This window comes from Oncorhynchus keta, chromosome 33 (genome assembly GCF_023373465.1).
Source record: "Oncorhynchus keta strain PuntledgeMale-10-30-2019 chromosome 33, Oket_V2, whole genome shotgun sequence".
Taxonomy (NCBI): Eukaryota; Metazoa; Chordata; class Actinopteri; order Salmoniformes; family Salmonidae; genus Oncorhynchus; species Oncorhynchus keta.
Window position 1 is genome coordinate 10496305 of NC_068453.1, and position 24646 is coordinate 10520950.

Here is a 24646-nt window from a genome sequence, read left to right on the forward strand (position 1 = left end):
GACTCTCCTCTGAAGAGTGGCAACATGGGGGCCTCAAAACAACTCTCAAATGACCCGAAAACAAAGATTGTTCAACATTCTGGTTCAGAGGAAGGCTACAAAAAGCAATCGCAGAGATTTAAGCTGTCAGTGTCCACTGTGAGGAACATAGTGAGGAAATGGAAGACCACAGGCACAGTTCTTGTTAAGGCCAGAAGTGGCAGGCCAAGTAAAATATCGGAGGCAAAGGCGAAGGATGGTGAGAACGGTCAAAAACAGCCCACAGACCACCTCCAAAGACCTACAACATCATCTTGCTGCAGATGGTGTCACTGTGCATCGTTCCACAATTCAGCACACTTTGCACAAGGAGAAGCTGTATGGGAGAGTGATGCGGAAGAAGCATTTTCTGCACACACGCCACAAACAGTCACTTTGAGGTATGCAAAAAGACATTTGGACAAGCCAGCTTCATTTTGGAATAAGGTGCTGTGGACTGATGAAACAAAGATTGAGTTATTTGGTCATAACAAGGGATGTTATGCATGGCGGCAAAAGAACACAGCGTTCCAAGAAAAACACTTGCTACCCACAGTAACATTTGGTGGGGTTCCATCATGCTGTGTGGCCAGTGCCGGTACTGGGAATCTCGTTAAAGTTTAGGGTCGCATGGATTCCACTCAATATCAGCAGATTCTTGGGATTAATGTTAAAGAATCAGTCAAAGTTACGCCGGGGCTGGATATTTCAACAAGACAACGACCCAAAACACTGCTCAAAATCTACCCAGGCATTTATGCAGAGGAACAAGTACAATGATCTGGAATGGCCATCCCAGTCCCCAGACCTGAATATCATTGAGAATCTGTGGGATGATTTGAAGTGGGCTGTCGATGCTCGGCAACCATGAAACCTAACTGGAGATGTTTTGTAAGGAGGAATGGTCCAAAATACCTTCATCCAGACACTCATTAGAGGCTATGGGAAGCGTCTAGAGGCTGTTATTTTAGCAAAAGGAGGCTCTACTAAATATTGATGTGATTTTTCTATCGGGGTGCCCAAATTTATGCACCCATCTAATTTTGTTTTGATGCATATTGCACATTTTCTGTTAATCCAATAAACCTCATTTCACTACTGAAATATTAGTGTCCATCAGTTATTTGATAGATCAAAATGAAATTGCTGATCCAAACACCCAATTATTTATAAATGGAAATCATGGAAATTGTCGGGGGTGCCCAAACTTTTTCATACGACTGTACATCATTGCTATAAACCAATCTATGATTTAGGGAGGGTCTGCACAAACATGGACACAAAAGTATGCATATGCTGTAATGTTGTATACCCAGTTATGACCCTACTTTATATCCTGAAGAGAGCACATCATTTAATTGCCACCTGCACATGAACTGCCTTACAAAAGATTGATTTGAACACCTTTGATTAATAGCTTTATGACAGTGAGCACAGGCCATAAATCCTAAACAACAATTTATGGTGAGACTTCTTAGGCCTAGTCGACACCAGTCTTTTCAAGGAAATCTACTTATCAGATAAGTTATACTTTTCCTTGAACCTTGATCCCCATTATTCTCTTCAGATCAGAACTTTCCATGAGGCTGACGAGATAAGATTAATTGACGAGTGAGCTGAGAGCTTTGCCAACCCCGTCCTGAGGGAGAGGTGTTGATAAAGAACACACGAAGGCCTAAATCTTCTGGTGATGTATAGCCACAGGAGAGCCTAGCAGAGTAAGCCTGAATGATGGAAACTCCCTTAAGTAGTCTATGTGATCTATTGCCAGGCTGAACGAGACAAGAAATAGGTGACAAAGGTGTGACAGACCTGTCAGAGGAGTCTGCTACTGTTGTGGTGAGGTTAAACTGGAGCGGTGGCAAAATAAGTCATTGATAAAGTGATGTAGCCTAGCTATCCACCAGAACGCTGCTTCCTTCCTGATCACACACACACCACTGCTGTGCTCTACAGCTGAGCACCCCATGCAAATTCAGATCATCTCACAACATCATTTAAAATCACTTCTTCCAACAGTCTTGGTTGAATGCATTTGACTACCATGGCCACGATTTGACTAATGCTATTTTAGTTGTATTGTCATGGTCGTAAATGTGTGTCAAATGTCCATGAGCTACAATAGGGTTACAAAAACCAACATTTTGATGAACATGTGTGGACATCACATTATTACGTCCTCGGGGACAAAATTGTGACATGGGCGTGAGTGAGACTTGAAACGCGTTAAAAAAACCATCACCAGGTAGAATGCAGATGCCATTAAAGTTCAATCTGGACCAACTACTTTGTTCACAGCTTCCTTGCTAGTTTAGCTACACGTAGTTGTTCCAACATCGGCATCACACAGCGCCACGACAGCGCATCGTTAACGTTAAATTATAGTTAGTGGGTAAGTTTAGACAGCAATTTGCTAGGGTCTGTGGCTGCGCCCATGAACACAATATCCTTTAAAATATGATAACTAACATTGCCGTTACTTGCGGATACGATTTTATTTCAAAAACGACTTGTCTGACTAGCGAACAAGACTAGTCAGGTAACAGCAAAAGTGCTTTTTATTACTCGCTTAAAGCTACAGCCATCGTCACACAATGCCAGGTTTCTAGCTTGCTGGCTAGCTAGTTAGCATTGCAAACAAAACACAAACCTCGCATCTGCCTGGAGCAGAATATCATAATAAAATACCAACATCCCATTTACGTTCGCCCTCACCTTTTTCAATCTTGGGGCCTCTGCCACCGTACCGTCGCGATTTACGAAAGCTTCTCCACCGTTTTGTTGGGGATCTGTCCGTTTCATCGCGGACGCCTGCGGCATCTTAGTGTTCGGGGTGAGAAAACCAGGACTCGTGTCCCCGGTTTTTACCATCGGCTCCATCGTTGGGGTAGTAGCCGAAGTAGCTTTTGGTTCGTTTTCAACCATCCCTTTGTCATCTGCCTTTGGTGTCAGAGGCGATTCGGGTGTTAATTCTTTGTCGGGGACGTCTTTTAATTCGACCTCGGCCATTTTCGCTGCCAAAACCTGGACTGACATCGCTGCTATTTCGCGAAGTCCTTTTCCCAACACATAACAAGGCGACGGATTGTGAGCGGCGGAGTACTGATTAAAAGCAAGGCATTGTGGTCTTCGTCGTTTTCAAGTCTCAAACATTTAGTGGAAATATTAAAATGATCAATGCCAGTGCCAGACAAGCACTATTAATGATACTATCAAAATAAAAAATAAAATAAATAGACTGGCTACATAAAATGACTTTATAACCCCGAGCCTTATCAAATAATTTGACAGAAAACACTACAGAACTACATCTCCCAGTATTACATTTTCAAATGCATTATGGTAGATTACGTTTGTATTTAACGGGAACTATACAGTGCAGTACTTAAAACAGTTACTTATGTGAGGGATGACATTTTACATTTGATTCAAGTCTTGTATCCAAACCACATTGACGACATCTGGGAGAAAAAAAAACCCAGTATGATCATTCATAAAGACATTTGAAGATGTCTCACGTGTAGTCCTCTAAGCAAGAATACAAAGTAAACGCACCAGTAACAAAATATTTTAATGTATTTAACCTTTATTTTAACTATTTACAATGATGCTGTATTCTGATATGAACGCAATGCAAATGTTTGTAAATTGAAGCCTTTCAAGTTCTGCATCGCATTGCACAATGCCATCTGAAAAATATTTATATTTCATTAGTGGAAAACTTGGAAATGGTTGCTTACATCCTTTAATTTGACAACCCCCTCTGCACATCTGTATATAGCCATATTGCTAATTTAATGTGTGGCTTATAATTCTTTAACTTTAGATTATTTTGTGAATATTTTCTTAACTGCATTATTGGTTAATGCTTACAAGCACGCGTTTCACTGTTACAACGGTAACACCTGGTGTGTTCGGCACGAGACGTATACAATTTGATTTGACATTTCATGAGGTCAATCTAGAGAAAATACGTTGTGGGAGCAAATAAATACTGCCACCATGGGGTGGGTTCTGGTAATGTAGAGCTCTTGCACCTAAATCTAGTCACATTGATACCAGAGTAAGGACTAAAGAGTAACTAATACAAATATGGAAACAAATATGTTTTCAACCACAGACAGATGAACTCAAACAATGGTGTTTATTTCCATGTCTCAATTGAAAACCACATCAGTATAAACAATTCCAATTTGATTGAATGAGGGGGGTTGGAGTGCATTGGAGTTGCCCCATGAGCCCATACAAGTCCATGCAGCCTGTTACCATCTTTGAAATATACTTTTTTTTTTTTTTTTAAATCAAAATAAATGACATTCTCACAACCTATCATAAAAAGACACCTCTTTGACCACTATACATCATAATTCTCCAAGTAAAGTCTTTGGTAATAAAAATAACAGCAATTTACTTGGAACCTTCCATAATATTGACATTCTAAAAAGGCATACCATGTGCATGGCTTTGTATCTATCAAGCATTTGAACCGTGGAACAAACGTCTAGTTAGAATATATATAATATGCATGCCAATGCAAGTAACTGCAGCCCTGGTAAACAAAGCCATGCATTCGTACGCAGGTAACTTTCTACCACTCCAAATCCTGTCATTCAACAAAAAAGGAAGAACTCAAGCATCCTAGGTGCAATATTCAAGCTCTCTCAAACAATTCATACAAAAAGAAAAACTCACTGACATACATTCAAGCCAGGAGGGTTCAACCCAATGGTATATTATTTACAAGGACACTATCCTGATACATTCACAGAATATTTCAAATAAAGCAAGTAAATTGTGGATGTCTCGGGTTAAAATACAGTACTGTTGTTTTTGATGCAACATAATATCATGGTCTAAGTCATGGTCTTGGTAATAATTTGATTTAAAAATGTCACAAATGACAATAGCTACTTTCAAGTGAAAAATGTGGTCTGCTGTTTCTCAGAAAAATGACTGAACAAATGTACAACAAAATGTTACTCTCATAAGTGCTTCCTTATGAACCTAGATCTGAGGACAGTTATGTTAACTAACATCTACAGAATATTGTTGTTATCAGAAGCTACGATGTATTGTTTCACAAACAAACCTTGAGGTGACAAAATATTTGAGGAAGTATTTGCCCTCTAACATCCTCTGTGACACTGCTGTGAAATGCTCAAGGGAGAGATTGCATCAGTCCCCAAAAATCCACAGGATGTTCACGCCTGAAAGGCCCAGATTTACTCTCCTGTAAAAAGACAGACGAGTACAACTTATGTGCAATTAAAACAAATGTTTTACATAGAGATTGATTGCCAATGTGGTCTTGACAAGTTTACTTTATTAAAGTGGCATATTATCACAAAGAGCTGATTACAGTGCCCATCTGGAGTCAGTGATGGCACCCTAGCCTGGGAAGTTTAAATGCAGATTTTTATTTTATTTCACTTGGCAAGTCAGTTAAGAACAAATTATTATTTACAATTACAGCCTAGGAACAGTTGGTTAACTGCCTTGTTCAGGGGCAGAACGACAGATTTCTACCGTGTCAGCTCTGGGATTCGATCTAGCAACCTTTCGGTTACTGGTCCAACACTCATCACTAGGCTACCTGCCACCCCATGTTAGTTATACAGTGGAATAATTGGGAGTACTCACCCCAGCATCCCAGACTCCTTGGTTTTGATGACGAAGAGGAACATGAGAACTGTGTGGAACAGGTTGTTCCTTCCCTGGGAGCACAATCAGAGGGGACTCGAATGAATGGAGCACATGTGGTTTTTGACAGATACATCTCACTCACTGAGGCATGTCCAAAAAGGCCATCGGGACAAAAGAGGCAGAGATTTGGTTCTTACCTTGGGCAGGCTGTAGACATGGCCCTGGTAGATAAGTTGGTAGTGCGGGGGATTGGTGCTACTTTGGTGAACGCAGAAGAGGTTTTCATTCGTCACGTCTATTTAAGAAACAAGAACAGGGTATCAGTAAAGAATAGAAGAACCATGTCCATTCTGTGTGTGTTGTGCTGCTCGGCCTTACCTGGTTTGTCTGGCGTCTGGGTGAAGTGCTGCGAGGTGAAGGTCTTTCCATCGGGGTACTTGGGGTGAGGCGGGAGGCGAGAGTCCAGGTATGTGCACAGCACATGCATGAGGATCTAATAGAGAAAACACAACGCGTATTTGAAATTCAACCATGTAGTAGATGACTACTTTTTTTGGTCGAGACTAGGGGTGATGCATGAGACTCACAGCACAGTCTGAAGGAAGGTCTGTGTCCCACTTCCTGGCTTTGAGATCCCCGCCCCTGTTCCAGCGGAAAGAACTCATGCAGCCACTATGGGCCAGCTCTGACAAGGGGAAACCAACAGTGTCAATGATATGTCAATCTCTGCTTTCATCAAGTCTTCTGACCTTGGATTCAAATCTCTCTAGAATCTTAGCTGCTTTGGCTCTAATGTATTGGACCCTCAGTTGTGGACACATATAGTATATGACAGGAATATAGCACAGTCAATAAGCAAGGAGTCAAAACGTAACCTCTCATAGGCCTACCTTTGATCCTCTCCACTAGATACTCTTGATTAGGGGTGATGTCCAGGTACTGCACAATAGCAGGCATGGTGGGGATGACTGAAGCCTTCAAAACAGCAGCCTGTTTTAGACTGGCTATACTGGCTTCTGTTGAATAGGGCGACATACTGGGTAAATATAACTCGGTCGGCGTACACTACATTTCCCATTTTGTCCCATTGCATATGGGCAGTAAATACCTCCAATTTGGAGCTCAGAGCAGCCCATTCTCCTTAGCTGGCCATTTACTGAGTCCATCTCCTTCACAAGTGGCACTAGAATGGTGTCATTTATCCACTGAAAGAAAGAAAGAGAAACTACACGCGTATCAACCGCTTTTTCACACTAAATTTCAGATTTTACCAGAGCTTCAATGTTACTTCTAAGCTTGTTATATTGTCTTACATTTCTGAGCTTGGCCGTCCAGCTGTCTATGCTGTCCACCACGAGACGACTGGTTGTGATTCTGGCCCAAACCTGCAGATCAAAAAGAACGGTTACAGGAGAATGTGTATTCATGCTTGGAAAACCAATTCCCCTCTGGTATAATAAAGAATAGTTATTTTATTGATGAATTGATTGATTGATCCCTCAAACCTCCTCTGCAGCCTGTTTGGAGCCCAGGTCTGTCTCGTCCTTGCTGGCTGAGGGGGCCTGGGAACGGCAGGCCGGCTGGTACTGGAACTTCCGCAGGCTCTGGGCGTAATCCCCCACCGAGCGGCTATAGTTCCAGAACGTCGGGCTGTGGGAGGGTGACACAGACTCTGGGCTCCCTGAGAAACAGTCAAAGGATGCATACAGGATATTACAATAATGCTCTTCACAGTTGAGACAAAAGCTCAGTTGGAGTTCATTATAATTTGTTATTGACTTGTTAATTGTTTACTCCATGTGTAACTCTGTGTTGTCTGTTCCCACTGCTATGCTTCATCTTGGCCAGGTCGCAGTTGCAAATGAAAACTTGTTCTCAACTAGCCTACCTGGTTAAATAAAGGTGAAAAAAAAATCCTTTATTTAACCAAGAAAATCACATTGGGATTGACAGCTCTTCATCAAGCGAGCCACGGTCAGATAATTTTTATTTATTTTTTAACTAGAAGAGTTTCACTGGTAGTAATGCATAGTGAAAATGGTAATAAGGCCAGAACTAAGCTACATCGTCAGACTCTTACCTAACTGACTGCGGTGGCTCTTCTCCTCCTCGGTGCGGAGGAACCTGTCCAGGGTCTTCAGGGACTCCATGTAGTCCTCCTTGCCCCCGGGGCAGTTGAACACGGAGGGAGAGGTACGATAGCGTGCCCTCAGGCTGGTGCCATCCACTGGGCCAATGCTGCTGGGGTAGGATGAGGGGGGGCTGAAGTTCAACTGAAATCAACAGAAAGCTGTTACAAATGGGAAAGCATTATCTCCCTGACTTCATGCCAGTAAATTTCAGACATGACAAGGAAAACCAAAAAGTGATAGCTACAACACAGGAAACGTGAAAGGATAATGGTAGCTAAATAGTGCCTTGGTTACAGTACCAGATTAATTGACAGACACCCAACACAAATGCATCAGATTGATAGCTAGACAATAAAGAGCATTGAGACTCTGACCGACCTTCCCAAAGGCCAGGGAGGGGGAGAAGTGTCCCCCGCTGCCCGGGGTGGACGGGCTGCTCAATAGGGGGCTGTATCCGGGAACACAGCTGGGGGAGAACTTGGGGCTGGTGCTGGCCGGCTTGGAGGGACTGAAGCTGAGCACACTCTGACCCTGGAGGGGTGACGACTGAGCCGGGGCTTGAGCCTCCTGCTTTTCTTGCTTCAGCGGGGGTGATGCCTGGATACCTGAGTAGAGATGAAGACCAACATAGTATTCATTGATTCGGGCAGTCTAAAAAGACAAACGTACAAGAGGGATAGACTACATTTGGGGTTCATAGAATATACATCAAAACACGTACAACACCGTCACCTTAACCACTCTGCAGCCAATGACTCACTTGAGTTTCTGAGGCCAAGAAGACGGTGCTGTTCAGGGGTAACAGCAATGGTAGAGGGGGCCATGGTGTACTTGAAGTACTTCCAGAAGTCAAACAGGGCGTTAAGGCTGAAGACTGAGGCGAAGGCCAGCTCTGTGGGAAAGGAAAAGGAAGGAGAGATAATATGAATGACAAGTTATTTCTCATCTGTAACCAGTGTGCATCAGTGCCACACCTGGGCATTCCCTCCCAAAACAACGTTTAACTTCTTTCCACAGCAACCAGAGCACTCACCTATGTACCAGATAGGCCAGTAAGAGATGCTGAAGTACAGTCTCAGCAGTTTCCCTGACCTGAGAGGACAATGTACATATTACTGTGAGAGGCATTGGCACCACTTGCTTCCAGTTAGGCATCTGCAACAGGCTACTACAGTCAGCCGTTGACAAGAAAACACAACCTACATCTCTGTGTAGATCATGCCAGCTAGCGACACATTGAGGACTGCCCAGGCGAGGACCACCTGGCGCGCCTGCTCCTCCCTCCTCATCCTCATCGTCCTGTCGATGAGAGTAGACATGCCCTCCTGTTTCATCGGAGACATGTCCACATAGCGTTATCACACTGTCGGCTGCTTAATTCAGACAGAAGGGTTAACTAGTTTCTAAATAAACCAGTGTGTCTGACACTCGACGGCAATGGGGTCGGAACGCAATCATGGTTAGTTTCATTAAGACACCGTGGCGCCGGCAAAAGATATGGGTCGGAAAACTTACCTCAATGCAGGGATAGGATATGCCACTGTTCACCAAATTGGACCTTTATCCACACTGCTCCACCGGAGAAGATTTAAATACTATTTTCGTCCTCAGGCTAGTTGGCAGTAGCCATTATGGAATGGCACATGTTGAACAACAAAATGAGCTAATTGCCTGTCACTACAATTTCAAAATGGCTTCGATCGATTGCTGCTGCTAGCTGGCATGAAGCCAATAAAACGAGCAGTTGTTCAATCTTCTCAATGTATCATTGTGGGTAATAGTAAAATTTGTAGTGTCACTGGCATATCCCATCCCTTCATCGAGGTACGTTTTCCGACAAATATCTCACGCCGACTCTAAGGTATCTTAATGTAACCATGAATGCTTTCCGACCCCAGTGCAGCTCAGTGTAAACAAGCATAACGTTATGGTCAGTATCTTCTGGTAACCAGTTGGCTGGCTAGCATAGCATGCGAACGTCAGCAGTTAAGTTAGCTAATAAAAACACTGAATCACTGGCAAAGTATTACTTTTGTTTTTACCAACTTGTTTAACTTATTTTTACTTAGTCATTCATACCACCAATAAGTGTAATTGAATAGAGTAAATACAGCTAAATATAAGTACATTTCATACATACCCCGTTAGCTCCAACGGCGCTGCACAAATTTTGTATTTCAACCGGAAGTGTAATGTCCTAGAGCAGTCTAACTACTTCCGTTCTGTACACCCGCCCCTTTTCAAAACACGCCACTGAGATGTGGATCGGGTAATAAATACCTTGTTACAGATGAGATGTGGAATGTAATTTTTCGTTACATTATCACAATCGATAAGGAATTCAGACGTTTTACATCATTCATATATTTGTACATACATAAAAAAAGATGTGGCCGACACATCACAATACCTCTTCAACATTCAACCAGCAGCAGAGCCAGCATCTAGCTAGCCGTCAGCATCCAGAGACTCAAACTCATTATCTATTCCATAAAGAGATGACCACTGTTAAAAAAAACATAACTATTGTGTGTTAAAAGGCCATGGCTTTGGAGTTAAAACATAACTTTTTCTAGGATGATTATTGCCTGGCTACCCAGCCACATCGCTCCGGCCACGATGATAGAGCAGCGGGAAAACAATTGATGATTAGCTGTTAGGCAAGGGAAATGTACCTGAAGAAATAAAACATGAAGCCTAAGCACATACAATACCTCTACTTCAAAATCTGGATGATCCTTGTTTGATTGTGCCCAATGTTAAACTGATATTTGAAAATAAACCTTAACCTGACAACAAATGAGATTTTGGCAAAACAAACTAACAGTTAAAAATAAGTAAATAAATTAGCATTTCTAGTAATGGCACATTGAGGTCACAGTCAATTGTGTGAGGACAAAGGTTTCTCAGAATCATATCCCTCTAACCCACAGTCTTCTCTGCTATCTGGATCTATCAGTCTCTCGACTTCCTCTCCTTCCTCATCATCATCTTCTTCATCATCATCCTCCTCTTCCTCCCCCTCCTCTTCCTGGGCCCCACGGTCAGTCTTGGGGCCTTTGCAGATCTTGAGGTGTCTGGTGAGGTGGTATTTTGTGAGGAAGCCCTTCTCACACTTCTCACAGATGTAGTCCCGGCGGCCCTCATGGGAGTTCATGTGCTTCTTCAGGTGGTTGGTCCTCAAGAAATGTTTGTCACACTTGGGGCAGTGGATCTGACGCTCTCTGTGCATTGGGAATGATGATGGGAGAGGGGTGGAGAAAAGAGTACAGAGGGAGAGAAGGGGAAATGGTGATAAAAACAGAGGAAAATAGACTGATGGAAATCCAGACACTTCATAAAATGTGTTTACCAATATGTCTTATGTCCAGGAGTTTCCCCTGGCCATGTGACCCGGGCAGAAACTTTGGGCCCTGGTTACAGGCTATTGACTGGAACCAATACTTTTCCCATACCACTCATGTCAATAGCTTGCTTAAGTTTAAACTTACTGTGTATGTGTGAACATGTGCTGCTTGAGGTCCTGCTTCCTGATGAACATCCTGTCACACAGGTCACACTTGAAGTTCTTGGCCCCCGTGTGAATCACCATATGAGACGCCATGTGGGCCTTCTGAGTGAACGACTTCTCACACACATTGCACCTGTAGTTCTTCTGACCTGTGGGAGCACCTGAAGTTAGAGTGAGTAAAACCTATGCGAGAAGCATATGTAGATCACCTTATACAGTACCAGTCAAGTTGGGACACACCTACTCATTCAAGGGTTTTTCTTTGTTTTTACTATTTTCTACATTGTAGAATAATAGTGAAGACATCAAAACTATGAAATAGCACATATGGAATCATGTAGTAACCAAAAAAAGTGTTAAAACAAATATAAATGTATTTTATATTTGGGATTCTTAAGAGCAGCCACGCTTTGCCTTGACGACAGCTTTGCACACTCTTGGCATTCTTTCAACTAGATTTTATTTTTACTTCACCTTTATTTAACCAGGTAGGCAGTTGAGTACAAGTTCCCATTTACAACTGCGACCTGGCCAAGATAAAGCAAAGAAGTGCGACACAAACAACAACATAGGGTCACACATAGAATAAACAAACATACAGTCAATAACACAATAGAAAAGTCTATAAACAGTGTGTGTAAATGAGGTAAGATAAGGGAGTTAAGGCAATAAATAGGCCATAGTGGCAAAATAATTGCAATTTAGCAGTGATAGACGTGCAGCAGATGAATATGCAGGTAGAGATACTGGGGTGCAAAGGAGCAAAAAATAACAGTATGGGGATGAGGTAGTTGGATGGGATATTTACAGATGGGCTATGATCTGTACAGGTGCAGTGATCTGTGACCTGCTCTGACAGCTGGTGCTTAAAGCTTTAGTGAGGGAGATAAGTGTTTCCAGTTTCAGATATTTTTGTAGTTTGTTCCAGTCATTGGCAGCAGAGAACTGGAAGGAGAGGCGGCCAAAGAAAGAATTGGTTTTGGGGGTGACCAGAGAGATATACCTGTTGGAGCGCGTGCTACAGGTGGATGATGCTATGGTGACCAGCGAGCTGAGATAAGGGGGTTAACTTTACCTAGCAGGGTCTTGTAGATGACATGGAGCCAGTGGGTTTGGCGATGAGTATGAAGCGAGGGCCAGCCAACGAGAGCGTACAGGTCGCAATGGTGGGTAGTATATGGGGCTTTGGTGACAAAACGGATTGCACTGTGATAGACTGCATCCAATTTGTTGAGTAGGGTATTGGAGGCTATTTTGTAAATGACATCGCCGAAGTCGAGGATTGGTAGGATGGTCAGTTTTACAAGGGTATGTTTGGCAGCATGAGTGAAGGATGCTTTGTTGCAAAATAGGAAGCCAATTCTAGATTTAACTTCGGAATGGAGATGTTTTATGTGGGTCTGGAAGGAGAGTTTACAGTCTAACCAGACACCTAGGTATTTGTAGTTGTCCACGTATTCTAAGTCGTCCAGAGTAGTGATGTTGGACAGGCGGGCAGGTGCAGGCAGCGATCGGTTGAAGAGCATGCATTTAGTTTTACTTGTATTTAAGAGCAATTGGAGGCCACGGAAGGAGAGTTGTATGGAAGGGCCAGAAATATACAGAATGGTGTCGTCTGTGTAGAGGTGGATCAGAGACTCACCAGCAGCAAGAGCGACATCATTGATGTATACAGAGAAGAGAGTCGATGAGGATGTGGTGATTGACAGAGTCGAAAGCCTTGGCTAGATCAATGAATACGGCTGCACAGTAATGTTTCTTATCGATGGCGGTTAAGATATCGTTTTAGGACCTTGAGCGTGGCTGAGGTGCACCCATGACCAGCTCTGAAACCAGATTGCATAGCAGAGAAGGTACGGTGGGATTCGAAATGGTCGGGAATCTGTTTGTTGACTTGGCTTTCGAAGACCTTAGAAAGGCAGGGTAGGATAGATATAGGTCTGTAATAGTTTAGGTCAAGAGTGTGTCCCCCTTTGAAGAGGGGGATGACCGCAGCTGCTTTCCAATCTTTGGGGATTTCAGACGATACGAAAGAGGTTGAACAGGCTAGTAATAGGGGTTGTAACAATTGCAGCGGATAATTTTAGAAAGAGAGGGTCCAGATTGTCTAGCCCGGCTGATTTGTAGGGGTCCAGATTTTGCAGCTTTTCAGAACATCGGCTATCTGGATTTGGGTGAAGGAGAATTGGGGGAAGTAGCTGTGGGGGATGCAGGGCTGTTGACCTGAGTAGGGGTAGCCAGGTGGAAAGCATGGCCAGCCGTAGATTCATGAGGTAGTCACCTGGAATGCACTTTGATTAACAGGTGTGCCTTGTTAAAAAATTATTTGTGAAATTTCTTTCCTTCTTAATGCGTTTGAGCCAATCAGTTGTGTTGTGACAAGGTAAGGGTGGTATACAGAAGATAGCCCTATTTGGTAAAAGGCCAAGTCCATATTATGGCAAGAACAGCTCAAATAAGCAAAGAAAAACGACATTCCACCATTACTTTAAGACACGAAGGTCAGTCAATGACGAAAATTTCAAAAAGTTTCTTCAAGTGTAGTCGCAAAAACCATCAAGCGCTATTTTGAAACTGGCTCTCATGAGGACCGCCACAGGAAAGGAAGACCCAGGGTTACCTCTCCTGCAGAGGATAAGGTCATTAGAGTTACCAGCCTCATAAATTGCAGCTCAAATAAATGCTTCACAAAGTTCAAGTAACAGACACATCTCAATAACTGTTTAGAGGGGACTGAGTGAATCAGGCCTTCATGGTCGAATTTCTGAAAAGTTTATTAAAAGGACACTGATAAGAAGAGACTTGCTTGGGCCAAGAAACAAGAGCAATGAACATTAAACCGAGGGAATTCTGTCCTTTGGTCTGATGAGTCAAAATTTGAGATTTTTGGTTCCAACCGCCGTGTCTTTGTGAGACGCAGAGTAGGTGAACAGATGAGCTCGACATGTGTGGTTCCCACCATGAAGCATGAAGGAGGTGGTGTAATGGTGTGGGGGTGCATTGCCGGTGACACTGTGTGATTTATTTAGAATTCAAGGCACACTTAACCAGCATGGCTACCACAGCATTCTGTAGCGATACGCCATCCCATCTGGTATGCGCTTAGTGGGACTATCACTATAATTTTTCAACAGGACAATTACCCAACACACCTCCAGGCTGTGTAAGGGCTATTTGACCATGGAGAGTGATGGTGCAGCATCAGATAACCTATCCTCCACAATCACCCGACCTCAACCCAATTGAGATGGTTTGGGATGAGTTGGCACTCAGCATATGTGGGAACTCCTCCTGGAAATGCATTCCAGGTGAAGCTGTTTGAGAGAATGCCAAGAGTGTGCAAAGCTGTCATCAAGGCAAAAGCTGGCTACTTTGAAGAATCGAAAATAGAAAATATATTTTGATTTGTTTAACACTTCTTTGGTTACTACATTATTCCATACATGTTATTTCATAGTTTTGATGTCTTCACTATTATTCTACAATGTAGAAAATAGTTAAAGTAAAGAAAAACACTTGAATGAGTAGGTGTCCAAACTTTTGACTGGTATTGTATACAGTAGAACCATCTTGTGTTTTAAAACACTTTCAATAATATCATAACTCATCTAAAAACACCCGAGACTGACAAAGAAAATGCTAAGCTGCTATGTTGAGAGATCCCATGTCAATGTGTATGTGTGCACGTGTGAGTGTAGGCCACGCCACCCATCCCCTACCTGTGTGTATCTTGAGGTGCATCCTCAGGTTGCTCGGATCACTGAAGGCCTTGCTGCAATATTCACACTTGTGCGGCTTCATCCCCACGTGTCCCATGAAGTGCACGTTGAGCTTAGTGGACGTGGTGAACGCCCGCGAGCACATACTGCACTTGTACTTCCTCTCAAGCGAGTGTCTGTGTGTGTTGGAGCCAGAGTTGTTAGTGTTATGAGAGAGGCTGATGTTGTGGGAGTGGCACGCCCAGGGGGATGAGGAGGAGATGGAGGTACCGCTGGGCAGCTTGCCCTCCTGGTGGTGGTCCTGGCTGGGGCTGTGGGAATGGCCGTGGTTGTTGTGGCTGCTCAGGTGGGACTTGAGCTCGGCGAAGGACTGGCACTCTTTGCCGCACTGGCACACCTGGCCCTCTGGGACCTGAGGGACCCCCATCTGCCTGCAGTAGTCCCTGGTGTAGTAGAAGAGCAGCTCCTGGTCTGGGAGGATCTCAGTGGACGTGCAGAAGAACAGCTTCCCGGTGTCAGGGTAGGCCACCAGGTTCTGCTCCTCTCTGGTCCTGCTCACAGAGACACCACATATCTGAGTGGCAGCCATTTTGGATCAAAAATAATAACACTGAGCCAAATGCATGAGATTGCTTCACTAAGTGATAATTACCTTGCCTTGCGGACAAACATCATCCAGTTGCATTCATTCTCATCTGTGGTCACGATACAGAACTCCAGCACGTTGTTGTGGAACATCTGAAACAACACCGCCATCTACTGGTCAGAATGGTGCCTCCCTTCATCCACATAATTGACATAGCATTTCATTGACTCACATGCAATTCTACGATAAGGTCATCTGAAATCTAAATGAGGAGATGTGGATGTTGTAAGCCACTGACCTTCCATATCTGAGGGGTGTCCTTGTCTGGCCAGTCTTGCAGGTCTACGTTGCTACAGTGCTGACCCACCATGGGTCCAAAGCAGGTCCTGGGAGGTATGATGTCCCGAGCAAACACTCCTTAGAGACACACACACACACCCATATAGAGATATTAATGATGGGCAAACAAGCTGTAAGTTGTTTTTGGATGGGCAATTCCACAGTAACGGAATAGAGTAACGCTGAGACTCAGATGTTTCACTTAAAATGTGTGGCAAACACAGTAGAGTACATTACAGTACACTCGAGCTCAGAGTAGAGTAGAGCACAGTACAGTAGAGTTCAATACAGAGTTCAGTAAAGTATAGTAAAGTTCAGTACATTAGTGCACTCAAATCTAGTGTTCACTGAACTATACTTTCCTGTACTATACACCACTGAACAATACATTCCTGTACTATACACCACTGAACAATACATTCCTGTACTATACACCACTGAACTATACATTCCTGTACTATACACCACTGAACAATACATTCCTGTACTATACACTACTGAACTATACATTCCTGTACTATACACTACTGAACAATACATTCCTGTACTGTACACCACTGAACTATACATTCCTGTACTGTACACCACTGAACTATACATTCCTGTACTGTACACCACTGAACTATACATTCCTGTACTATACACTACTGAACTATACATTCCTGTACTATACACCACTGAACTATACATTCCTGTACTATACACTACTGAACTATACATTCCTGTACTATACACTACTGAACTATACATTCCTGTACTATACACCACTGAACTATACATTCCTGTACTATACACTACTGAACTATACATTCCTGTACTATACACTACTGAACTATACATTCCTGTACTGTACACTACTGAACTATACATTCCTGTACTGTACACTACTGAACTATACATTCCTGTACTGTACACTACTGAACTATACATTCCTGTACTGTACACTACTGAACTATACATTCCTGTACTATACACTACTGAACTATACACTACTGAACTATACATTCCTGTACTATACACTACTGAACTATACATTCCTGTACTGTACACTACTGAACTATACATTCCTGTACTGTACACCACTGAACTATATATTCCTGTACTATACACTACTGAACTATACATTCCTGTACTGTACACTACTGAACTATACATTCCTGTACTGTACACTACTGAACTATACATTCCTGTACACTACTGAACTATACATTCCTGTACACTACTGAACTATACATTCCTGTACACTACTGAACTATACATTCCTGTACACTACTGAACTATACATTCCTGTACACTACTGAACTATACATTCCTGTACACTACTGAACTATACATTCCTGTACACTACTGAACTATACATTCCTGTACTATACACTACTGAACTATACATTCCTGTACTATACACTACTGAACTATACATTCCTGTACTATACACTACTGAACTATACATTCCTGTACTATACACTACTGAACTATACATTCCTGTACTATACACTACTGAACTATACATTCCTGTACTATACACTACTGAACTATACATTCCTGTACTGTACACTACTGAACTATACATTCCTGTACTGTACACCACTGAACTATACATTCCTGTACTGTACACCACTGAACTATACATTCCTGTACTATACACTACTGAACTATACATTCCTGTACTATACACTACTGAACTATACATTCCTGTACTATACACTACTGAACTATACATTCCTGTACTATACACTACTGAACTATACATTCCTGTACTATACACTACTGAACTATACATTCCTGTACTGTACACTACTGAACTATACATTCCTGTACTATACACTACTGAACTATACATTCCTGTACTATACACTACTGAACTATACATTCCTGTACTATACACTACTGAACTATACATTCCTGTACTATACACTACTGAACTATACATTCCTGTACTGTACACTACTGAACTATACATTCCTGTACACTACTGAACTATACATTCCTGTACTATACACTACTGAACAATACATTCCTGTACTGTACACTACTGAACAATACATTCCTGTACTGTACACCACTGAACTATACATTCCTGTACTGTACACCACTGAACTATACATTCCTGTACTGTACACCACTGAACTATACATTCCTGTATTATACACTACTGAACTATACATTCCTGTACTATACACTACTGAACTATACATTCCTGTACTATACACTACTGAACTATACATTCCTGTACTATACACCACTGAACTATACATTCCTGTACTATACACCACTGAACTATACATTCCTGTACTGTATACCACTGAACAATACATTCCTGCACTATACACTACTGAACAATACATTCCTGTACTGTACACCACTGAACTATACATTCCTGTACTATACACCACTGAACTATACATTCCTGTACTATACACTACTGAACTATACATTCCTGTACTATATACTACTGAACTATACATTCCTGTACTGTACACCACTGAACTATACATTCCTGTACTGTACACTACTGAACTATACATTCCTGTACTATACACTACTGAACTATACATTCCTGTAGCTCAGTTGGTAGAGCATGGCGCTTGTAACGCCAGGGTAGTGGGTTCGATTCCCGGGACCACCCATACGTAGAATGTATGCACACATGACTGTAAGTCACTTTGGATAAAATACATTCCTGTACTTACACCACTGAACTATACATTCCTGTACTATACACCACTGAACTATACATTCCTGTACTAAATGGCATATACTATTATTATTATTATTCCTGTACTATACACTACTGAACTATACATTCCTGTACTATACACCACTGAACTATACATTCCTGTACTGTACACCACTGAACTATACATTCCTGTACTGTACACCACTGAACTATACCATACATTCCTGTATACATTCCTGTACTGTACACTACTGAACTATACATTCCTGTACTGTACACCACTATACATTCCTGTACTGTACACTACTACACCACTGTTTTAATCATTCCTGTACTGTACACTACTGAACTGAATCATTCCTACTGTACACCACTGAACTAACAAACTACATCAGTACACTACTGAACTATACATTCCTGTACTGTACACCACTGTTTTAATCAATGAATCATTCCTAAACAAAACATCAGTAAAAACACTAACTAATTGATATGTCTACCTTTTTCATGGTCATCCTTCCTCATTGGGGAGAGAAATGAGAACATATCGCAAGAGAGACAGGTTTTTGGAAACGTAATTTCAAGCCACAAAATGTTTTTTAAACATACAGAAGGCAGGGAAAAGTCTCCAAAACCAAATATAAGTGTTGACATTAGTTGGCAGGGGTCTTCATCATTATTGTGTTTTTATCTATTTCTAATACCTATTAAGACTTTTTCCTGGTAGAGTTTTTCTAAGACCTACTTTCCCTCCGTTTGACCAGAAATCAAAGCCTTTGCTTATTCAACCCTTTTAGGAGGGAACATGGTTGAAAAATGTATATATGCCTTCATGTAAAATATATATATTGACTCTTGGCTTTCATTTGAGACACAATTTTAAATGCTTCTATGAACTTCACGTAGGTGCTTATGGGTCCTTTCACATGGAAATGTCCAAATCAATATACATTGAGTGTACAAAACATTAAGAACACCTGCTCTTTCCAAGACATAAACTGGCCAGGTGACTCAAGGTGAAAGCTATGATCCCTTATTGACACCACTTGTTAAATCCACTTCAACCAGTGTAGATGAAGAGGGTGAGACAGGTTAACGAAGGAGTTTTAAAGCCTTGAATAAATTGAGACATGGATTGTGTATGTGTGCCATTCAGAGGGCGAATAGGCAATATAAAAGATGTCTGCCTTTGAACAGGGTATGGTAGTCGGTGCCAGGCGCACCAGTTTGTGTCTACAACGGCAACGCTACTGGGTTTTTCACGCTCCACAATTTAACGTATGAAGAATGGTCCACCACACAAAGGACATAATATATAATAATATATGCCATTTAGCAGACATCGAGCCAACTTGAAACAACTGTGGGAAGCTTTGGAGTCAACAAGGGCCAGCATCCCTGAGGAACACCTGACACCTTGTAGAGTCCATGCCCCGATGAATTGAGGCTGTTCTAATCACTCGATATTAGGAAGGTGTTCTCAATGATTTGTACACTCGGTGAATAAGCAATACAATTGAAAGGACACATGAAAACAGATGGAGAGAAACAGGACATTAGAAGCGAACTTGCATCTTCCACAGCGGTTTCCATACCAAAAGGCTCATCAGCTACAGAGATGCGGAGGCAGAGCGGGCGAGGCAGGGACAGACGGGCTCTGCTCTGGATGGGCGTGTCAGGGATAAAGGTGACTGGGCCGTGCTCTGGGCAGTCAGAGGGATACGAGCGCTCACACAGCGTACACCCTGTTCACAAACGCAACATAACAACAAGTTAAGAAAGATGAACAGATCAGAAGTTCAAAGACTTCCAATGGATGACAAGAACAGAACAGTAAGCTGAGAGAGCTTTATACATTACCAAGCTAAAATGTTCCTTACAGACCAAAAATGAGCCACCGTGCCCAGCAATAACTCAGCGCAAGTAAACACAAAACAAAAATGTCTGCCATTTTTCCCTCTTACTCACAGATGGTGAAGGCAGTGACCATATTCTCCTTGTTGGAGGTGGAGTCCTCCAGCTGCAGGGTGGAGTTGACCAGCAACAGGCTGTTCTCTGACCCCATGGACACCTCTGCCGTGATGGGGGACACGTTCACCGACTCTAGGCCCATGCCCGAATGACCATGGAGGGACACAGGCTCCAGCTGGGACTGGGTGAGCACCACACTCACCACCCCAGAGTTCAGCTCCCCTGAGCTGTGTAAAGACTCCCCCAGACCACCTCCCCCTGAGTTCCCCACCCGGCCCCCTAGGTGCTCTGGCTCCATCCCCACAGGAAGCTCCAGGCCAGGCCCGTGCAGAGGCATCACGCCCCCAGAGGACTCAACTCTTCCCAGGCCCTCGTGGTTCTGGCCCCTCCCTCCCAGCTGCTGTTGGTTCTCAGCCCCCACCACCCCCTCCATGTTGGCCAGGTCCTCTCCCATCCTGTCTGGGGACATGGGGCTGCTGACCCGGGACTCCATGTTCAGCCCTGTGGAGTTCAGCTGCACCTCGTGGCCCCCACCCTGGTGGAGGTCTCCCTGGCCACTGACCTGACGGGAGTCCAGGGACACCAGGCCCTGTTCCAGAGGGCCTCCAGGGCCACTGTAAGGGTCCAGCCCTGAGGGGTTCTGGCTGGACACAGAGAGAGTCCCGTCCATGTTCAGACTGCTGGGGTGAATGTACTGAGGGGGAGGCCGGTCTGCCAGGTAAGACAGAATACCTTGATAGAGAGAAAGAGAAATCATATCCAATCCATGTACATATAGACCAGCAAATATGTCATGATGTAATGCCATGAATCCTTAAGATATCCATGAGAGATACAATGGAGATAACAGACCGTGGTGAAGAGAAGTGCTTCGCCCTACCTGGCAGTATGTGTCTGAAGTAGCTACTCTCCAGGTGTGGGTAGGGGGGGGGAGGTAACGAGTAGTTCCTCTCTGGAAGGCCACACATGACCCCTCGGTCACCAAGAGGACCCATTGGCAGCATGAGCGACAGAGCAGAGGGCAGAGACCCAAGAGAGGGCCCCAGGCTGGGTATCGCCACAGACATACCTGAAGTAAAGGGGAACAAAACTAATGTTTCGACCATTGTATCAACAACTATAATTGCCATAAATATGTAAACAAATTAATATAATGTAGTTTCACCAGATAAGTGAATGTGTTTTACCTGGTGTAGTGATGGGGTTGTGCGTTGGGGAGGTGGGTAGACCCAGATGACTGGCACTCACAGCGGGCACACTTAACTGGTCCATCCCAACAGGGCTGAGGTTCATGTCATTCATTCTAGAGAGGAATCAAAAAAAGTCTAAGGTGTTAGAAAACACTGTGTGATATCCCATTTGAGGCTGACAAAAGAAAAACATTCAAATGTGTGTGGAAAGTCTATCACAGTGGTTGGATACCTGACTTCGGCAGTGTGTGCTCATCCAAGATAGTGTGAAATGTGTGCATTCTGCTGGCTGGAGAGGACAGACACAGATACCAATCATCAATTTGCTTCATGTCACATTCACCAAAACATGTAGCAAAATATGACAATGCATAAGTTAGCTAGCTAATAACAAGATATCTCTTTCATAGAATATGTTACAGTCCCAAATCAGAGCCACTGCCCTGAGACCCTATCAACAAAGTAAGCAATATGTAACTTTTTGGGGGACCTGACCAATTTCACATACGGTAGCTGCAAAATGTAACTTTTTGGGCGACCAGACCAAATTCACATAGACATGTGACTTATAGATCTGTCACTCATTGAAAGCGAGTCAAACAGCAGAAAGTACAATATTTCTGGTTTAATTCATATATATTTCACAGCGATTTACATGGGAAAATTATTCTCTACACGATCCATTGTTTGTTTTGTCACAAACTTAAATTAGGCCAACTATTAGGTAAAGGCGGAACGATTCCCGCATATTGCACCTTTTCGCTACACATGAATACCATTGGTAATGCAGTTAGCTGACTATCTAGCTAGCATGCTAAGAATAGCGTTAACGAGAATCAAGAGAAACTAACAATTTGACCTAAAAAAAAACGTTACGATCCCCATTTGAGCGTATAGCTCACGTTGACGATTCAAAGACAATGCTGCGATGTTGTATATTCATGCAATATATAAAAATGGAGCATACCGTAAGTTAAAATTGTATGAAAACAAAAGCTAAAATTACCAAAAGGCTTCATCTTCGGGTCCATGACAGCGTGACACACTGAGGATGCGCAAGCGCATGCAGGAAGCTGCGCTACGGGATGAACATCTGATCTGAGGTCATTTGCCAAAGCCTCTGTTTTTTAAATTTTATCACGGACCATAACAACAAGGTTTTTAGGCTGCACAAGTCCACAACTTTGTAAATGTAACTTAAATTAAATTACTTGGATGCTTATTCGATATGCAAATTAGACTTGGCTTTTGTTTGACAGTTATATCTCCCATTGGCCCCACTTATCCTTTTGCTGTCAAAAGTAAATCCCCAATTATTTTTCAGTATTTTTTCAGTATTTTTCAGTATTTTTCAGTCTACTCATATACATAGCACACTGTAGTTTTGTCTTGAGAGAAAGGGCTACATATCTCTTTCTCCCCGCCCAGTTTAAGATCACACCCACCTGGCATGATAACCAACAAAAACTAGAGATTGTCACAGACAGAGGGCATGGGGATGTGACAACTTGTTTTCTAACAGGTTACAATTTCACCTGCATACTTCAATAGACACACATAAACGGGGAAAGGAGATAACGCACGATGAGAGATGATTATGAAGACTCTGTGACGAGGTAAACTCAGGTCATGAATTCAATTGTGGAATTAATGGGAATGTTCGAGTCTGTGCCATGTATTTAACACTGTAATTTCGAAGGTTTTGGGTGTTGGGAAAATGAAGATGCATGAAAGTTAGAAATAGCTTATAATTTCTAATTAAACCATGGGTGGGATGAGTTTCAAAGTTTCCATGATGATAGGCTAACCTGAGAGTTTTGTGTTATAATGAATAGCCTATATAACCAGCATAAATCAACCCTAAATTATTTTTTTCTTAACAGAGAGATGTCGGACCACAAGAAGGGATTATTTGAGCGCATGCCATATGTCAGACCCATAGCGCTCGGCCTCTCCATGGATCACCAGATAGCGCATTACAAGGGCACGCGTGGACTGCCCTTTCCTCTGGACACAACAACCTACCTGGATCCTGTGTACGGTCAGAGATTCGCAGGGTGTCTCTCGTATTTCCCATTCCACAGGCACATCGGTGTCTATGACTATTCATTCGAACCAGCGTTCATTCGGAAAAGGAACGAAAGGGAACGGCAGCGGGTGCGCTGCGTAAACGAGGGTTACGCACGGCTCCGGGAGCATCTTCCCCAAGAGTTCGAGGACAAAAGACTCAGCAAAGTGGAGACACTTCGTGCTGCAATATACTACATTAAACACTTGCAGAGTCTGTTAGATGTCAACGTGTCCAGTGGTGGTGGGATAGTTGAAATGTCAGCTGGAGAGATGCGCACCCGTGCGCCCGTGTCAAAGATGACAGAATGCTACAGCGACGGCGAGTCAAAGAACAGCGACAGTGGAGAGTTGAGTTTCTAGAACTGTGTAAAACGAATAAATTGTATTTACTTTCACTTTATTGCATCCTTGTTGAGGTTTGTTCCATAAAAAAGACGTGCAAGTTATATCCATGAGCTGTGTACTCTCTATCGTTAATTTCATTGAACATGTTGATCACTTGATTTTGACAAAAAGCCACAAGACAGTGCATTTTGACAACGAACACCGTGGACTCTGTAAAGCCTGCTATCAGATGCTAAATCAGGTTAAAAGTTGCACTGTTTCTGCATCCCAGGCCAGCCCCAGGGACGAGGGTATTGTTGTTTGCCTTTGTAAACCAGTGTGAGGCACCTTAACCCAAATATCTTTTGCATAGGTACAGTACGTGGTTTGCAATGCATTGAACATATACAGTGTCATCTCATCACTCCCAGGTGAAAAACAGGTCACTAGAGATACAATTGTGTGG

At 42.9% G+C, this 24646-nt stretch overlaps 3 protein-coding genes across 7 annotated transcripts in view; all 3 read right to left on the reverse strand.

The window, feature by feature from the left end:
• LOC118366207 (putative adenosylhomocysteinase 3) overlaps positions 1 to 3128 on the reverse strand; it is a 47871-nt gene extending 44743 nt beyond the window's left edge. For both annotated transcript variants that reach the window (XM_035748696.2, XM_035748697.2), the window contains exon 1: positions 2734 to 3128. In XM_035748696.2, the coding sequence (XP_035604589.1) occupies positions 2734 to 3054 (321 nt within the window). In that variant the 5' untranslated portion in view covers positions 3055 to 3128. The remainder of the gene's footprint in view (positions 1 to 2733) is intronic.
• A 1015-nt stretch (positions 3129 to 4143) lies between these two features.
• LOC118366209 (transmembrane protein 209-like) lies at positions 4144 to 10045 on the reverse strand. Of its 3 annotated transcripts, none has more exons than XM_035748702.2 (15): positions 9934 to 10045; positions 8997 to 9118; positions 8827 to 8885; positions 8554 to 8685; positions 8172 to 8398; positions 7742 to 7934; positions 7167 to 7342; positions 6975 to 7046; positions 6770 to 6866; positions 6552 to 6677; positions 6249 to 6346; positions 6040 to 6154; positions 5859 to 5956; positions 5659 to 5732; positions 4144 to 5248 (listed from the first exon to the last, which is right to left on the reverse strand). In XM_035748702.2, exons 2-15 carry the CDS (start codon positions 9110 to 9112, stop codon positions 5194 to 5196), a joined length of 1638 nt encoding a protein of 545 aa, XP_035604595.1. In that variant the 5' UTR covers positions 9113 to 9118; positions 9934 to 10045; the 3' UTR covers positions 4144 to 5193. The 3 variants fall into 3 exon arrangements, with proteins under 3 accessions (XP_035604595.1, XP_035604596.1, XP_035604594.1); XM_035748703.1 differs by lacking the exon at positions 9934 to 10045 and adding an exon at positions 9309 to 9349; XM_035748701.1 differs by lacking the exon at positions 9934 to 10045 and having other exon boundaries at positions 8997 to 9151.
• A 92-nt stretch (positions 10046 to 10137) lies between these two features.
• Positions 10138 to 22899, reverse strand: LOC118366208 (PR domain zinc finger protein 4-like). Of its 2 annotated transcripts, none has more exons than XM_035748699.2 (11): positions 22793 to 22899; positions 22019 to 22075; positions 21784 to 21899; positions 21477 to 21665; positions 20594 to 21328; positions 20221 to 20370; positions 15908 to 16026; positions 15676 to 15761; positions 15024 to 15574; positions 11285 to 11453; positions 10138 to 11017 (listed from the first exon to the last, which is right to left on the reverse strand). In XM_035748699.2, the coding sequence occupies exons 3-11, from the start codon at positions 21896 to 21898 to the stop codon at positions 10675 to 10677; spliced, it is 2457 nt and encodes an 818-aa protein (XP_035604592.1). In that variant the 5' UTR covers position 21899; positions 22019 to 22075; positions 22793 to 22899; the 3' UTR covers positions 10138 to 10674. The 2 variants fall into 2 exon arrangements, with proteins under 2 accessions (XP_035604592.1, XP_035604593.1); XM_035748700.2 differs by having other exon boundaries at positions 22754 to 22825.
• Positions 22900 to 24646: the final 1747 nt, after the last annotated feature.

Excerpts from the sequence above, each read along its gene's own strand:
- LOC118366209 (XM_035748701.1), bottom strand. The coding sequence starts at position 9,136 with ATGTCTCCGATGAAACAGGAGGGCATGTCTACTCTCATCGACAGGACG. Across the intron at positions 8,886-8,996 it reads GGCATGATCTACACAGAGAT|GTCAGGGAAACTGCTGAGAC; the intron begins GTAGGTTGTGTT and ends TTGTCCTCTCAG. Across the intron at positions 8,686-8,826 it reads CTGGCCTATCTGGTACATAG|AGCTGGCCTTCGCCTCAGTC; the intron begins GTGAGTGCTCTG and ends CCTTTCCCACAG.
- LOC118366208 (XM_035748699.2), bottom strand. The coding sequence starts at position 21,898 with ATGAATGACATGAACCTCAGCCCTGTTGGGATGGACCAGTTAAGTGTG. Across the intron at positions 15,762-15,907 it reads ACACCCCTCAGATATGGAAG|ATGTTCCACAACAACGTGCT; the intron begins GTCAGTGGCTTA and ends GTGTTGTTTCAG. Across the intron at positions 11,018-11,284 it reads CACATGTTCACACATACACA|AGAGCGTCAGATCCACTGCC; the intron begins GTAAGTTTAAAC and ends CCCAATGCACAG.